Genomic DNA, 17,540 nt, shown 5'->3' with positions numbered 1-17,540 from the left:
CCCAGTAAATTAGCGCCGATTTAGCAGATCGGCGCTCGTTTAAATCATTGATCGGGCCCTGCTCGGCCCGTGGAATAGTACCCTAAGTCCCCCTGATCTCCACTTCCTGTTCCTATCATCCTGACACACTGGAAATGCCTGCTTAGCCGATCACTGACAGGGGGCGGTGGGCTTCACTGCTGGCAATAATGACTGGCTGAGTGGACCTTTTCTTTCAAACAACCACTTTAAAGCTTCTGACATAAAAAGACATAACATCCCCTTTAGGAAAAAAATGTTTTTTTTTTTGTTTGTTTTTTTAGGGCAAAGTTCTCCAACATGTGGCTCTCTAGCTATTGCAAAACTACAACTCTTATCATCTGAGTTTGATGGCATTTGTATCTGGAGAGCCACAAGTTGCAGAATATTTCCGTAGGGTAATGCTCCCCTGTAGATTAAAATAGGAGACATCATATATAGTTTTGGTATATGTATACTTCTTATTCAAGTCATTGTCATTGCAGAAGATCTCTGCTCTGTATGTAGAATACAGGCTACCAAGGGTACTCCTCTATTAGGTTCAAAAAGCAACAACAGGGAATAAAGTTATTATACACTTTAAACTATAGTAACTGTGACTCTTTTATAGTATCATATACTTTAGGTAGAGGTAGGATTACAAAGTCTGTAGGTCAGACCTGTTGTACCTTGTGCCCTTTGTGACCTTTTATTGTTGTGTTTAGCAGCTGAAATCCTCTGGACTAGTTCTGACATTCATATGGACAAGTTTCTACAAATCAGCAACTGCTCAGAATTGCAGAATAGTAGGCCATCACAAAGAAGCAGTGTGCATTGCCACATACCACAGCTTCCTATGTGTTGCTAAAAACGGAATATGATTCAGATAAGATACCCAAGTAGCCCTGAGCTTCATATGGTCCTCCATATAAGGACATCCGTATTATTCGGTGTATTTCGCATCATCAGTATAGAAACATACATTCCTGTTGTGTTCTAGAACTGTCACTAAAATTATTATATAAGACCTTGAAAAGACCCTTTGCACATGAGGAAGACACCTTCCTGCCTTTGGGCAATGCTTGACAAGTGGGGTTTGAACACAGATTTTATAGACTGAAAGAGTGGATATGATGAAAACCTTTAAATATGTTTAATGGGCACTTCTGTTCTAAATTCCAAAATCTAAATCAACGGGATGTGACATAAAGCATTTTTGCAATTTACATTACATTAAAGCATGCTAACTAAAAAAAAAAAAAATATGTCAAATGCAAACCTGCTTTTCTTATTCAAATATTTTATTGGGTTTTAGAGAACAACAACAATTACCATACAGTAATCATCCAAGAATGGATAACCAAAAACGAGGGTATAACAATACAAAACTGGTTCAAACATTACAGTTCATGTCATTGCCCAAACAGGGGAAAACCCCAGATGTTCCCGCCAACTTTAGGCCCATATCCCTGTTGAACACACACTTAAAATTATTTGCCAAAATTCTGTCCACGCTCCTTGTGGATGTGTTACCTGACATCATCCATAGAGACCAAGTTGGTTTCACAAAAGGCCGACAAACTTTAGATGGTATTTGCAGGTTCATAAATATCATTGTTGCTGTTGAAGCCCGACGAACGCCTTCTCTGCTCCTCACTTTGGATGCGGAGGAGGCGTTCGATCGGGTACATTGGGGATACTTGACCCAGGTGTTGCAAAGGTTTGGCCTTTAGGGAAACTTCCTGATGGCAATTATGGCTCTGTACACAGTACCCTCAGCTCAGGTATATACTTCGGGCACCTTATCAAATTACGTTCACATTACCAATGGCACCCGCCAAGGGTGCCCATTACCTCCTATGATCTTTACTATGGTAATGGAGCCACTTGCACAACATATTAGAGAGTCACAGGCTATCACGGGCATATCCATAGCTACAACAGACCACCGCATAGGTCTTTTTGCGGACGACGTTGTGCTATGTATGTCATCACCACCCTAAAAACTATAAACAGTATATTACATAACTTCGGCAATGCCAGTTACTACAAGGTAAATGCCTCTAAATCACTTATCCTCAACATGGGAATCTCCCCCCATACTGTGGCCCAATTACAGTGGACATATCCCTTCCAATGGTCCACAGGCCAATTACCCTACCTGGGAATTACTCTAACATTCCCTCTTAAAACAATAGGAACAGTGAACTGTAAATCCCTCATCACCATATCCACAGACGTGGCGACCTACTCCACATTGCCACTATCGTGGGTGGGAAGAATAGCAGCCACAAAGATGATGATAATTCCAAAAGACATATATTACTTCAGAAACCTCCCGATCAGGTTCCCCCGAACCATTCTGCGCAAACCTGCTTTTCTACAACTACAGTTAATTTAGATTTTGAAAGTTATAGTGACAGTGGCACTTTAAAGTGTACCTGTCATTAGGAAAAACATTTGACTAGTCACAGAGAGATGTTTAAAGTTTTGATCAGTCGAGGTCTGAATGTTCAGACTGTGACCGAGCAGGAGAACGAGCCGAGAGAAGTCTGTGCTGCCATGGCTCTCTCTGTGTCTGTACCACCTGGACTGCCCTTACAGTATGCGGCCATCCAGGTCACACAGAGCCGGGAGAAAATGCACTACATGTGGACTTCTCCTGGCTAATTCACCTGATCAGTATGAACACTTAGATCTGAACCGATCAAAAATTTTGACATGTTTCTGTGACATGTCAAAGTTTTTTTTTTTTAAGACAGGTACACTTTAAAGACAGTCTGTCATAGGTCAGCAACTTACTATCTCACTAGCACTCACTATGGTTATTGTGGCAGCCCAGAAATAACATGGAGGCACAAAAAAAACCCAAAGGGCATAGGGGTGGATCAGTTATAATACTATCCAAATGTTTGTATTTATTTTTTGACCGCACATAAAAATAGAGTTGACCTATCTAAGGCCCAGTTCATATCATGTTTGTGATGTCAACTTTAGGTGGCCATGCACCTTCAATAGCTGTCACCCGAGACAGCTATCACTGCAGATCCCTCCTTACACTTAAACGTTCAGCTCATGTGTTCTTAGTGGAGAGAAGAGGGGTAATGTGCGGCCGTACTACTCTGGCAGTGTCATATCTCTTTTTGCAAAAAAACAGTTGGATAGTTGAAATACCAGTCCAACTTGTCTCTTTCCCATCATCATCTGTTGGGAGTCAGGAGGCACCTATATACATTAGTCAATCAGCCAGTCCCTCCACCAATGTGTGTGGGTACCTATAGTGTGTCCACTGGGAAAATCTTCAGACATACACAGCAAATCCATAAGTCTTCATCCATGTCGATCATGAAGCAGCAGGTGTGTTTGGAGCTGGAGTGGGAAGCCTTACAACAATGACATAGCAAACTGAGGGTGCCTGTAGACCACCCTAATGACTCTAGACAGCTAAATTATGTGCTGCAAATAATCTGTAATAATATGAGAAAGTTTATTAGACTGACCGCAGCATGTGTATTTTTGGTATACATGTTAAATGACATACACTCTGGTGCCACAAGTTTCATAGTGAAACTGCTGGTAACAGATTCCCTTTAAGATATTAGGCCTCTTAATCACCGAGTAATTTCAGAGAATTCAGAACCATTTACCAGACCAAGTGACTATTGTTTTTTATGTGGTCTATTTTGTCTTTTCTAAAGAGCCATTTAAATCCCACAAAATTGCAGAACACATTCAGTATGTGACCGTGTGATTTGTCAATCGTAGTAAAGGGAAAGATGTTTGGATAGATAACCAACGTGTGGTGACCACAACAGCTTAAAAGTCAACACTAATTTGGTTTTCTATTTGAATACTTCATTCATTTTCGTTCAGCGATGCCTGGAGTTCAGCATTAGCCAGAATCCTGCTCCACACTGATGAGGGGCAACACCCCGAAACAGCTGTTTGTGGATGTTTACCTGGCCTTGGTTTTTCCCTTGTCATTACAATGACTTATAGGGCCACTTAATATGGTGGTTTGGTGGTTTCCTTACAGGAGGAATATCTGGCTAGTCCTGTTTTTTGAGACTCTTTGATGAGGCTCCACGGGCTCTTTTTTTGCATATTCATGTTTCCCAGGGGGCAATGCACCTGGGACTTCACTGCCCTGAGCGCTTTCAGTAGCAGCCAGCAGTGTTGTCGTTTGGCTGGTCTCCCTGAGATCAGCAATCTGTTTCTCTTATGGCTCTGCTAGGCATTGCTCCCACCTAGCCAGAATCCTGCTCCATACTGATGAGGGGCAACACCCTGAAACAGCTGTATGTGGATGGTTACCTGGCCTAGGTTTTTCCCTTGTCATTACATTGATTTATAGGGCCACTTAATATGGTGGTTTTGGTGGTTTCCTTACAGGTGCTACCCCTTGTCTGGGTCCTTCCCGGAGGGATATCTGGCTAGTCCTGTGTCTCGAGACTCTTTGATGAGGCTCCACAGGCTCTTCTTTTGCATATTCATGTTTCCCAGGGGGCAATGCACCTGGGACTTCACTGCATTGAGCGCTTTCACTAGCAGCGGGCAGTGTTGTAGTTTGGCTGGTCTCCCTGAGATCAGCGATCTGTTTCTCTTAAGGCTCTACTAGGCATTGCTCCTATATAGCCAGAATCCTGCTCCACACTAATGAGGTGCAACACCCCGAAACAGCTGTATGTGGATGGTTACCTGGCCTTGGTTTTTCCCTTGTCATTACATTGACTTATAGGGCCACTTAATATGGCGGTTTTGGTGGTTTCCTTACAGGAGCCACCCCTTGGCTGGGTCTTTCCCCGAGAGGTATCTGGCTAGTACTGTGTTTCGAGACTCTTTGATGAGGCTCTACGGGCTCTTCTTTTGCATATTCAGCATTATATACACATCATTTTGTACACTTTAGGGCAGGAGTTGTGAACATTTGTGTTAAAGCACATTAGGAGATGGAGCTTCCCGTTCCATCTCCATAGCTCCCATCTCCAACATGACACCTGGCACCACAGACTCACATTGCCCCGGGTCCCAGGTTCCTAATGCATAGCTATGCATGGTGGGGAGGATGTGCCCTTGGAAACATATTTTGGTGCTGAATGCAAAACTGATGTATATTAGAAAAATCAATGTTGTTCACAGATGTTAAAAAAGTTGAAAAAACTGACCTCACAACTGGAGGTACTCTTTACGGGTGCTGACCCAGGTTTGGGGGATGTACCTGCCAGTACTACAGTCTGGTGGAAGAAAAAAAAAAAAAAACCTGAAAAAGAGCCATTGTATCTTTGGTGCTTGGAGCTTCTGTTGGGTTTGTTGGGTTGGAGGGAAAAGAGTTAAGTCATAGGCCTCTTAGACAAAAGTTCAAGGTTTAGTTAAGAGCTCTCTGCTGCAGAGCCACAAGTATAAGGTGTCTTCAGGAACTGTATGTACACAGATATTTCCCATACAAATGTCATATGATCATGAAACTGTATAAATTAAAGTTATAGTATGGACCTGATTCTGTGGGTTTCTTTTTACAGCCCTGTACAAGATAGACCCATAACATGGCCTTGAGCATATCTACCGTTTCTGCTTGTAATTACAGGAATGTTCATGTATACAATTTTGTTCAGACAATCCTAGAAACCGGATTACACACTGGGTGGCATTTATGCAAACCCCACCAAATAGGACATTGTGGGGGTGAATTTGTCCTTTTTTTTTTTCTTTTTTTGAGTAGCAAATTTTTAAACAAATTGTTAAAAAATGTTTGACTTTTACTGAGTTTTGAACAACATTTAAGAGTATTGCACAAAAATTTACAGTGTTGCACAAGCGTTTCTAACAGTGAAGCTTAGTGAGAACCAGTCACCAAAATTAGGGTAAGGGTGGGTTCGCATGCAATGTCCAATAGCGGCCCAATGATTCCACAACATAGCTAACATCGGGAAGCTATTGGGCATTGCTCGCAATATGCTTCTGTCCGCCTCTTAGCATGGACAAGCACACGGAAGAAGTGGAGTGCCGGAAAACAGAAGGCAAGGGAGAGAGAAAAAAGCCAGGCAGCAGCGCCTCGTGTGATACCGTGCAAACAAGTCAGTTAAAAATGCAAGGTGCTGATGGGGTGCTCACCTTCAAGCCCCTTGGGCTTTATGCATATCACCCAAATGGGTACCAGGTCTTCAGAAGATGCCAGGATATGGTGCTTCGGTGGAGAGTGCAGGGCTGTAAGCCAGCTAGGATAGCCCAAACAGGATGCTCCCAAGTTATTCCCGTGGGAATAAAGCTAGTCTAAGTACAAAAATGGCGCGTGGCTAATCCATAAATGTTAGCGCTGCCCAAAAGACTCCAATTTGAGGCTGAATAAAGTAAAAACATTTATCAAAAGTGCACAATATTTACGCGTTTCGGGGAACAGAGGTCCTCTTCATCAGAATAGCAGTGCATCTGCGATTCTGATGAAGAGGACCTCTGTTCCTCGAAACGCGTACATATTGTGCACTTAATAAATGTTTTTACTTTATTCAGCCTCAAATTGGAGTCTTTTGGGCAGCGCTAACATTTATGGATTAGCCACGCACCATTTTTGTACTTAGGAAAACAGAAGAGGTAGGACTAATTTTGCTCTCTGGATAACCCCTTTAAATGATCAGATTTTGGCAAAGTGATACAGTTGGGCCTTATATAAAAGCATGCGGCATTAAACAAAGTTTTTTTTTTTATGTTTTAAACAATAATGTTAAAGGGGTAGTCCACCCAAAAAAAATTTCTTTCAAATCAACTGGTGCCATAAAGTGCCAGAGATTTGTAATTCACTTCTATTAAAAAATCTTAAGTCTTCCAGTACTTATTAGCTGCTGTGTGTCCAGCAGGAAGTGGTGTTTTCTTTCCTGTCTGACCCAGTGCTCTCTGTTGCCTCCTCTGTCCATGTCAGGAACTGTCCAATGCAGGAGCAAATCCCCATAGAAAAACTCTCCTGCTCTCCAGACTGGAAATAATACAACTTCCTGTTGGGCATACAGCAGCTGATAAGTACTGGAAGGCTTGAGATTTTTTAATAGAAGTAAATTACAAATCTCTGGCACTTCATGGTAGCAGTTGATTTGAAAGAAATTTTTTTTTGGTGGACTACCCCTTTAAAATGAAATAATAAGAATCAGCTGCTATACAGCATGGACCCCTGTATGTATACACATTAAACTGATTTTCCTGGTATGTTGGCCTTCTTTCTTGTATATCTTGAGGTGTTTTATTTGAAGATTGTATATTTAACATATAGTAAGACAACCGAAACTTCTAAGAAAAGACGGCTGTGATCAAAGCAGGAGACGAGGTCTGTCCCATCATGTTAATGGACGAGCCATATTCTGGAAAGCCCACTGTAAGAAGCAATCAAATGAACTCTGTCAGAGAAGAGAAATGAGCACATAAGTGCACAATTACTACACAAGGGTAATACAAACAGTTCTATTCATAGCTAGATCTATAAACAAATCCCAGAATCATTCTATTATTATACTGGAACAAAACACTCCAATAAGTGTGGAAATATATCCATCTCACATACAGTACAAATGAGGCCTATAAGGTACTTTCCACTGGGATTAATGACTGCATAATGTAGACAATAAGGAAAGGGGATATACATAGTTAATCCAGTCTGCATGTAGGATTATTTTGACAGGATTATTTCATTTCACTAAGTATGCAAAAGAGGAGTCCGTGGAGCCTCATTGAAGAGTCTCAAAACACAGGACTAGCCAGATATCCTTACGGGAAGGACCCAGCCAAGGGGCAATGCACCTAGGACTTCACTGCATTGAGCGCTTTCACTAGCAGCCGGCAGTGTTGTCATTTTGGCTGGTCTCCCTGAGTTCAGCAATCTGTTTCTCTTATTTCATTTCACTAAGAAGATGTAATGTAAGTAATGTAAGAACTAGAGAGGAAGAGAGCAGTAGGACACTGAAGGACCTTTTAGATGGGCCGAGGGGCTACAGAAAGCAGGGGCCAGTCTCAGTGATCAGCACTCGATTACAGTCTTCACAAGGCTCGACCAATCATGAGGCTGGATTGCTAGATTGTTCATGCAGAATCTGTCAGCTGCAATTTTTGTACAAGACTGCTGACACCGTTAGATTGCTGTTAGGACAAGGAGGCACATACTTTTCATATATCTGTCTGTGCTCCCAGAATGTAGAAAAATGCTTTTATTCTCCAGTGCAAAGCATTAGCAAGTCTTTCCTAAGCTCCTGATCTGCTGCATTCTGGAATGTCTTCTCACTCCCCCTCCCATACCTGAACCCACTTGATTTGACAGTCAGCTGCAAGCTGAGCTCCAAGCAGGGGAAGGAAGTGCTAAGGCCCTATTACACAAAGCAATTATCGGCCGTATTTCCCCCTATCTTTTATGGGGGAGAACAGCTTCCCGCGGCCCCCCTGCTCTTACCCACTCGCTTCCGGCGCATGTATTAGCGCTGGCAGCGGGCGGGGGTACGAGGAGCAAGCGAGTGCTGACCTGACGCTTGCTCTCTCTAAAGTGTAGAGTATAGAGGCTTTAGGCTGCATTCACACTCCCGCAAATTTTAGACACCTAGGGACAGTGAATGGCTGACCTGGATTGTTTCCCAGGCCAGCATGATATATCAACATCATGCCAAAAGTTTGAATCTCATTGACACTGTAATGACATTGAATGAAGCTTTGGCTGTCCAAGCATGATGGGAAATGTAATTTTGCCACAGCTGGAGGGCCAAAAGTTCCCCATTCCTGATCTAATGAGTGTGAAGGTGTTCTGACTTTGCCTTGACATCAGATGTTAACATGCCAAATCCACTGACCCATAGTGACGTTTGGAAGTGGCTTGTTCCTCTTTTCCTAGTGGAAACTTATTACAGAGGATCAGACTTGTTCATCTGAAAGCTATATACAGTATATTGCCACATAAAGAGTGATCAAGGGTTACTGCAGAGGTAGAAAAGTTTCCTGCACACTTTATACACTGCATTACTGTGTACATAAGAGTAATCTTTATGTAACTAAGTATGCATACAGGGAATAAGCTAGATTCACATAGCTGAAATACTTTACTATAATAAAGGACAAAGGTCTATTAGTGCAGTCACATCATAATTTATAAGAGTAACACTATTTTTATACAATATAAGGATAGGGGAAATCTTGTGGTCAGCAATATGGCTAGCTATACCTATGTTTATGTATATTAAATGTTACCAGTGCTATGATACTGCATGTTAACACAACCCAATGAAACTCACCTCAGTAATAAGGCACTCCAGTTCATGGCGGCTCAATGTCAGGTTGCTGCCAATAGTTTCAGTCACCCCCTGAGAATATATAACCAATAAGAGCATGATATAGCATACATAAATCAGTAAATATACTAATGAATAATGAGACATTAGCTGTCCTGAAATAAAGTGAAAGCGACTCTGCACCAACAATTTGACACCCCCCCAAACCACTTGTACCTTCGGATAGCTGCTTTTAATCCAAGATCTGTCCGGGGGTCCATTATCCTAAAAAACAACTTTTAAACTTGCAGCCCTGTGTCAAACTGGCATGGCCTAGAGTGCCTGTGCCCTAGACCTGCACCGCCTCTCCGCCCCTCCTTTCCCCCATCTTCATCATTAGGAATTCCCCTGGGCAGGATTTTTCCTAATCATCACTTGTCTGAACACTGCACATGTGTTGGATCGTTAAGGCAAATGTGCACTGTTTTAACGTGTGATGATTGGGAGAATAGGGCACAGACAGTCTAGTTCACGCCAGTTTGACACAGGACTGCAAGTTGTTTTTTTAGGACAATACCTGCATCACCTGCCGAATGGACCCCAGGACAGAGCTTGAATTAAAAGCAACTATCCAATGGTATGAGCAGTTTGGGGGGGGGGGGGGGGTAGATTGTGGGTACAGAGTTGCCTTAAGGTTCTAATAAAATTTTGCAAGATTACTTAAATGCATTGCAATGCCATCTAAAAAAAAAATCCTGTTTGTGAAATCGCCCTAAAGCAGCTGCTCCTCCATCCATCTCATTTTCATGTGCTACAGCTGTCGTGTACAGCAATGGTTTGGTCCTACTTAAATGTAATGTGTCATTGGAAAACAATCTATTGTTTAAAAGGTTTTTCCAGGAGGCAAGGATTGGGAAGGAATGTACTAGAAACTCACTCACCCTCTCGATTGCTGCCAGGCCAGTGCTGCCGCTGCTCTGGGGTTCCTAGCAGAAATGTCCCTATAACCTCAATGTACACTGCGCATGGGGCTGCTGCAGTCAGTCACTGGCCTCAGCGATCACATGCAACAAGTGCCTGTGATTGCTGATTCTAGTTACTGTCACTCCATTCAGACTGGAGAGTCACAACTCCTGTTCTCAAGATCCCTGAGGGTCACAGCAGTAATCATTGTTCATGGCATTTATCCTTTAAGGATCACATAAGAGCATTGCTTCAATTGTAATCATGCCATATAATATGTAATGTATGGAGTGACTGCAGCTAATAAATATGAAGATTTTACAGAATAGTAAATGCAGATCTGCTAGAGCCAACTGGACGACTGAAAATCAGCAGCTTTAAACTAAATCTTGTGTAAATAGCCATTAGAGCCTTGATTCGTTAGTTAATTATTTTCGCTGTACATGGATGCAGAATAGGTTTTTCAATAGAGGAATTTACAGCAATGCCAATTTTCACCTAATCATTTAAAGGGACCCTGCTATCACTTTCATCCTACCTGAACCAAGCGTAATCAGGACAGTCCCCAATGGTGACAACTTACCATTTGATTACCAACTTGATCATTAGATCTATGCCTGTTTGGGTATAGGGAGAGGTGGGGAAAAGCGGCCTGGGACCCTAATGACTTGTGGTTCGAGCAGCATAACAGTCATGACAGGTTCCCTCCATAATCTACCTCCTTAATAATCCTTTCTTTATTCTTCCAATGCATTTAAAATAAAGATGAAGACAATTGACTTCAAAGGCAGCAAACTAAGCGGAAAAATCTGCATAAAAATAAAATAATAATAAAAAACAAAACAGAAAACTTTTTGTTTCTTTTAAGGGTATGGTTCACATCAGGAAAGTCCCAGGCAGCATGTATATATTGTAAATAGCAAAACCAGAATGTGTGTGCCTATCCCACAGCATGGTTGTATTGACCACAAATAGTCGTACTGTACATGTGACTACATTTGGTCTGGTTCACTGAGTTTGATTTGTGACCTTTTGTAGTTTACTATTCCTTTCTGGCCTGCAAATAACCATATACTACAGTGAAGTAGAAAAATATACTCACCCGGGCATACTGCAGGTACCTTTTTTACTGGGTTTCTGCATATGCATAGTGTATGCTGTGCACATACCCTGAGACACATAATAAAGATATTTGGTCCCAGATTTATCAGTCTGTTTGAGAACAAAACCTACAATACCCATAGGAACAAATCACAGCTCAGTCTTCATTTCTTTAAGCATATATGCCATTTCCTAAGTGAATTTCTTTTCACTACCTTCTTGACGCCAATGTGGAGATCCCGGTGGTGCGGTCCCGACAGACTGATAAATCTGGGCCACAGTGTTCAATCTAATATGCATAGAAATCAAGCATCTTATATGGTTTTCCAGTTCAAACCATTTGTGTCTATATGTGACACAGTATCTGTAGTTTGGAGACAACAACTGCTCAATTGACAAGAATTTACCCTACGTGCAAAACACTTAAAGGGGTAGTGCGGCGCTAAACAATTATTCACTAAATAACACACATTACAAAGTTATAGAACTTTGTAATGTAAACACCTATCAAACTAGGATCAAAAAAACATATAAAGGACTATATGAAATGTCCCCACATGTCAACCTCAACCAAACTATACCGAAAACTCATATGGGGAACCCCCAATTAATCAAAAATTAAATCAAAAATTTCTGTGATTTATTAAATAAACATTTTTTTGTTAACATATGTTTGATTTCATTTTTGATTAATTGGTGTTCCCCATATGAGTTTTCGGTGTAACTTTGTAATGTATGTTATGTTAGTGAATGGCCCCCTTTCCCTGTGTTTCCCCCCACCCGGAAGTGTAGTGCTCAATACATACCTGCTTCTTGCCGACCCCCGTCCGCTATCTTGTGCCAATGATGTCATCTTCGGACAGATGGCCGAACCGCTCCAACCGTCCCTAGTGCCGGCCGCCCTCTGCCGCGTCATCAGCTGCTCAGCCGCGATTGGCTGAGCACAGTTATGCTCAGCCAATCACGGCTGAGCACAGTTATGCTCAGCCAATCGCGGCTGAGTAGCTGATGACGCGGCAGAGGGCGGCCGGCACTAGGGACGGTCGGAGCGGTTCTAGTGGCACAAGATGGCGGACGGGGGTCGTCAAGAGGCAGGTATGTATAGAGCACTACACTTCCGGGTGGGGGGAAACACGGGGAAGAGGGCCATTCACTAACATAACATACATTACAAAGTTGTATAACTTTGTAATGTGTGTTATTTAGTGAATAATTGTTTAGCGCCGCACTACCCCTTTAAGGCTCTATTACACAAAACAATTATCGGCCGATAATCGCCTTGTGTAATAGAAGACAATGATCAGCCAACATGAACGATGTTGGCTGATTGTTGTCTGTCGTTGTCTTTCAACATGTTGAAAGACAAGCAACTAAGATAGCAACGATCTGCTGCTTTCGTTCTGTGGAATAGGAGTGGCGGCAGCAGACCACCTCGATCTTTATGGGCTTCCCGGATGATCTAACGATCACCCAGCAGCCCCCCCACAGCTCCCTGTAGCCCTCTTAGGTCTTACCCACTCGCTGCTGACAGGTGTAATAGCATCGACAGCGAGTGGGTAATGAGGAGCAAGCGAGCGCTGACATCGCTTGTTTGCTCCTCTGCATCACCCCTGTAATAGGGGCTTTCTCCAACCATGTAATAGTATTTGTATTCTGATCCTAACATCATGGAGTCTCCCTTGGATTACATGAAGAGACAGAAGGATTTTAGCAAGTCTACATCTGCAGAAGATGGCCAAAGAAGTTCTCCAAGATGTTTGGAACAGTCTAGAAGAACTGATGTTGAAGGCAAAAAGTGATCACACCAAATATTGCTTTCTTTTCTTTTCTTTTTTTTTTTTTTTAATTCTTTATTTAAAGCAAAGGCAGGGAAAAACAGCAACACCTTGGTGCACTGGGGCATGTACCAAATATTGCTTTCATTGAGGGCCAGTTCACATGGAGTAAAACTGGTGGAATTCTACCAGTCTCCGTGTCCTTCTGGCAGTCTATGGGAGGCTCTGCACCTCTCCACTCGGTGGAGAGTGACATGTCAGTTCTTTGGCGCTGAGAGAGGAGGAGCGTGAGCTTTCCATAGACTACCAGTAGGACACGGAGGCTGGCGGGATTCCGCCACAGAGAATTCCTCCACACAATTCCGCCAGTTTTACTTTGTGTGGACTGGTCCTTAGACTTCTCTTCTGTGCATTTTGCTAACTGAAAAAAAATAAACTATTCAGACTTCTATTTTTGAAGGCATTCTCACTTTGCAGTTCTGTACATCACTGGGGAAAAATACAGACTGCAGCAACAATAGACAAGAATTCATTCACCAGGATACTAACTCACCTTAGGGTCAGTCAGTTCTGTCTGCAATATTCCCGGGCCTAGCACCATATCTCCTCGAACTGGTACAAATGGAGGGCAGGGATCTGTTCTAGGTGCTGAGATTGGAGGCTTCTCCAATGGATGTACACTATTGAGTCCAGGACAGGGTTCTGTAGGGAGACTGCCCTCCGCCTGGTGTAACTGGGACTGAACATTGTTTGGAGGAGGAATCTGAGGCACTGCTCCGTTGTAGCTTTGAATCTGGGATGGGTGTGCACGATTGTGAATTTTTTGGGAGTTCCTAACTTGGGGCCCAGAAGGAAGCTGTGGACAAATCTGATGAAGAGGGGTTAGGGAGGGACATGGGTGTGATACTAAGTAAGGTCCATTCTGGGGTTTGGGCAGGGGCTGATCGGAGTTCTTTGGCTGCAGCTGGGAGTAGGTTTGGGGTGTAGGACACGTCTTAGGTTGGGGTGTTTGCTGGCTGTATATGTGATGCTGTTCAGAGCAGAGCTGTGTGTCCTGTATTACCCTGCAATAAAATGGAGCAAACAGAATTATAATTGGAAGGATTTCCTGGAGGATTCAGAATAATCGTTAATTTCAGTGGCCAAAAGATTTTAAGGTCCTGTACAACATTACATTCCTCCTGCTGCTGCTGTAATCGTCTGACCCCTGGTGGTCCGCCCATTATAGGTGAAGCTGCACCACCACAGAGCATTATTTCCTTTTACTCTATATAATTTTTTTATTATTTAAAGTGAATTTACCTCTGGGTAAATTCTGTATTCTGCACTTACGTACAAGTTGTCATCCTTATCCTTATATACTATAATCTCTTACATCATTCTCTGAAGCTATTTATCCAGTAGTTGTCATTCTGCTTATTTACGGTATCTCTTGACTGAACTACGGGATATGACATCATGATATACACATAGGCTCAGATTTACTAATGTGTCTGGCTAAAAAAGTGGCATACAGGACTTTTCTCCACATCTATTATGCATTGTAGACACGTTTCCATCACTTTTAGATACTTTTCAGCTGGGTATGAAAAAAGGGGTGTATCTTATGCAAATAACCGATGTGGTCAAGAATCTGGCTGAAAATTCTAGCGGACTTCAAGCAAAGTTTTAGAATAAATCTGCACCATAGTTTTGTTTGAAGTCTAGCACACATTCCATTAAAAAAAACAACAACAACAATGTGATAGATATTAACCACTGTTTTCATGTGTACTCCTAACCTGCATATTAGAATACACATGAAAAATGCATTGTGTGAATGTAGCCTAATGCATTTAGATAGACCTTATTAGTCATTACCTGTATGACCCACCATTCTCTAGGGGAACAGGATGGACATTGCTGCATTCTGTAGGGGAGGTCTCTGTAGACTCCTGTGTAGACAGAAGAAAATCACACTCACTTGGAACTATTATATAGTTTGGCCTAAATGATCGCACCAATGAAATACTACCACATAGGGCCATATTGCTATGTTTGATACAGCTATCCATGGGGCTGAGGATTACTTTAGTTCCCGTTATAGTGTTCTGTAATTTCTGTGTCTAAAATCTCCTGAACACACATTGCTCACTGCATGTTACACCACCTAGCCACACAATTCCATCTGCGAACAGGCATGACTTGCAGATTCATTAAAATTTGTGCACTGCTAGCTTTTGGAAAAACATGGATCCCATAGACATGGATCATATGAATAGCCCAATACAAATTAATCAGAATCGTGATCACAGGCAACTTCATATGCTGTGTAATTAAGGCCTAAAAGTTTAAGGCTATGTTCACTTAACAAATTTTTTATGACAAGAATTGCCTTGGTTTACAATTAAAACAACGGCCGTTCTTTTAATAGAAAAACGTGTTCACACAGTGTAATGAACAACGCACAATGTTTGGTAAAGCTGTGGAAATAATTGACATGTCAATTATTTCTGGCTGTTCTGCATTAAAATCAATGCAATTTTCAGTGCAACAACGGCTGTTGTTTATGCATTGTCTTAATCTAAGAAAAAAAATAAACATATTTGGAACTGTCCAATTTATTAAAATCTAACAATATTGTTCCATCACTGTAAACCATGTAAATGAAGACAGGACAAAAAAACACCCACCAGGATTGCATATTTTTAAAAATATATATAATTAATAAAAAGCCATCAAAATTTTTCTTTAACAATAATATGATACTAATAAAAACTATAGATCATGGTGAAAAAAATTGAGCCCCCAACCAGCCCTGTAGTTGGAAAAATAAGGCCTGTGACCTGGACATCTGTGCATCAATGACTTTTGAAGGGGTTTATATACTCCCCAACAACTGGCCCCAAAGACCTTAAAAGTGTTATGGAACCTGCTCACAGCAGCTTGATGTAGTATAGCTCGCACCTGGAAACTGACGGCCACCCCTACCTAATGGCACTTCTTCATAATCTACTAGACTCCTTTGATGCAATTTGGAAGCTGTGGAATGTTTATTGGACGGAACAAGACTTATGACCCTCCTTCCCGGTAGGATAAGAAACATGATGGTGTTTGTACAACATGATCTGCAACGGCATACCCTTCCCTTTCTCCCCGTCTTGTCTCATCTTGTTTACTTCATTTTATTGGTTCTGTTTTATTGGCCTTGCGTATTTTCAATGTACTGACGTTTATGAACTAGTTTATTACGATCAGCTAGATTTATGTCTTTGTTTGTGAATACTGGTAATGGTTATTATGTCATCTGTTTTTTTTTTTTACCAAACTGTGAGCTGAACTGATTTTCTTATTTTCACGATAAAATTTCAATAAACATACAGGTATAAAAAAAAATAAAAACTCCCTTAAAACAAAATAATCTGACCCTTACCATCAGCACTGTGGCACTGCTATCAGTAAGGTCCTTACGTTCATCCACTGGTGATCCATCTTTCTTGCAAGAGCCACATCTCCATGTTCCACTAAGTAGACGGCAGGAAAAAACAGTAATCATCTCCTTTATATACATATTCTGTATATATACTTATATGTGTTCTTGGTTTATGTTCATGTTCATGTTCATCTGAAACTTTCTATTATACTTAATGATTTAATTCATCATCATTCGTCATCAAGATCTCTTTACCCATTTACATCTAAAGGCTTTAAGCTGCTCTGATCATGTTCTGACAAAGCTGCTGGGCATGTCACAAGCAGGGGCGGGCTGGGCTGGGGGGCAGGGGGGCACATGCCCCCCGGGCCGCTCTTCCCCCAGTTGTCAGGGCCGCATGGCTGCTGACAGCTGGCTGGAGTCCTCAGTGCCTCCCCTGCTTACAGCCCCGCCCTCTTCAGTCATATTTACCTGTGGCTGTGCTGTGGATCCGGTCTGTGCTGGAAGCGGCCGCTGAAGCCCCGCCCCCATGACGGTAAGCCCCGCCCCCTTTATGCCCATTATGCTTTCTATAAGCCTATGAGGCTTATGGTAAAAAGCAAACTGCTGTACGCAGTATCTTCCTCCGGCCACCAGAGGCCGCTCTCTCCTCCCAGCTGGTTCTCCTGTGTCTGGGCTAGAAGAGCCTGAAGACAGAGAAGATGGTGTCTGCAGGAAGCCAGGTACCTACACAGGAGGACATCTACACAGCAGGCCATAGGGCAGGGGTAGGGAACCAAGGCCCTCCAGCTGTTGCAAAACTACTACTCCCATCATACCTGGGCAGCCATAGGCTGTCCATGCATGATGGGAGTTGTAGTTTTGCAACAGCTGAAGAGCCAAGGTTCCCTATCCCTGACATAGAGGATACATATACACAGGAGACCTACACAGGAGGATACATATATACAGGAGGATACATATATACAGGAGGAGACATACAGAGGAGTATATAGAGGATACATATATACAGGAGGATACATACAGAGGAGTATATAGAGGATACATATATACAGGAGGAGA

At 42.2% G+C, this 17,540-nt stretch overlaps 1 protein-coding gene across 7 annotated transcripts in view; it reads right to left on the bottom strand.

Annotated features, from left to right (window-relative positions):
• Positions 1-3,272: 3,272 nt before the first annotated feature.
• The window catches only part of AIRE (autoimmune regulator), a 40,093-nt gene continuing 25,825 nt past the window's right edge, over positions 3,273-17,540 (bottom strand). For 5 of the 7 annotated variants that reach the window (XM_069975504.1, XM_069975511.1, XM_069975509.1 and 2 more), the window contains 5 exons: positions 16,479-16,569; positions 14,927-15,000; positions 13,620-14,130; positions 9,252-9,320; positions 7,154-7,379 (listed from right to left, as the gene is read on the bottom strand). In XM_069975504.1, coding sequence (XP_069831605.1) covers positions 7,320-7,379; positions 9,252-9,320; positions 13,620-14,130; positions 14,927-15,000; positions 16,479-16,569 — 805 coding nt within the window. In that variant the 3' untranslated portion in view covers positions 7,154-7,319. Of the gene's footprint in view, positions 3,465-7,153; positions 7,380-9,251; positions 9,321-13,619; positions 14,131-14,926; positions 15,001-16,478; positions 16,570-17,540 lie in introns of those variants that run through there. The other 2 variants (XM_069975508.1, XM_069975507.1) reach the window with 2 other exon arrangements.

Source organism: Dendropsophus ebraccatus, chromosome 6 (assembly GCF_027789765.1).
Source record: "Dendropsophus ebraccatus isolate aDenEbr1 chromosome 6, aDenEbr1.pat, whole genome shotgun sequence".
NCBI classification, from domain to species: Eukaryota; Metazoa; Chordata; class Amphibia; order Anura; family Hylidae; genus Dendropsophus; species Dendropsophus ebraccatus.
This window is presented reverse-complemented; position numbering and strand designations above follow the sequence as displayed.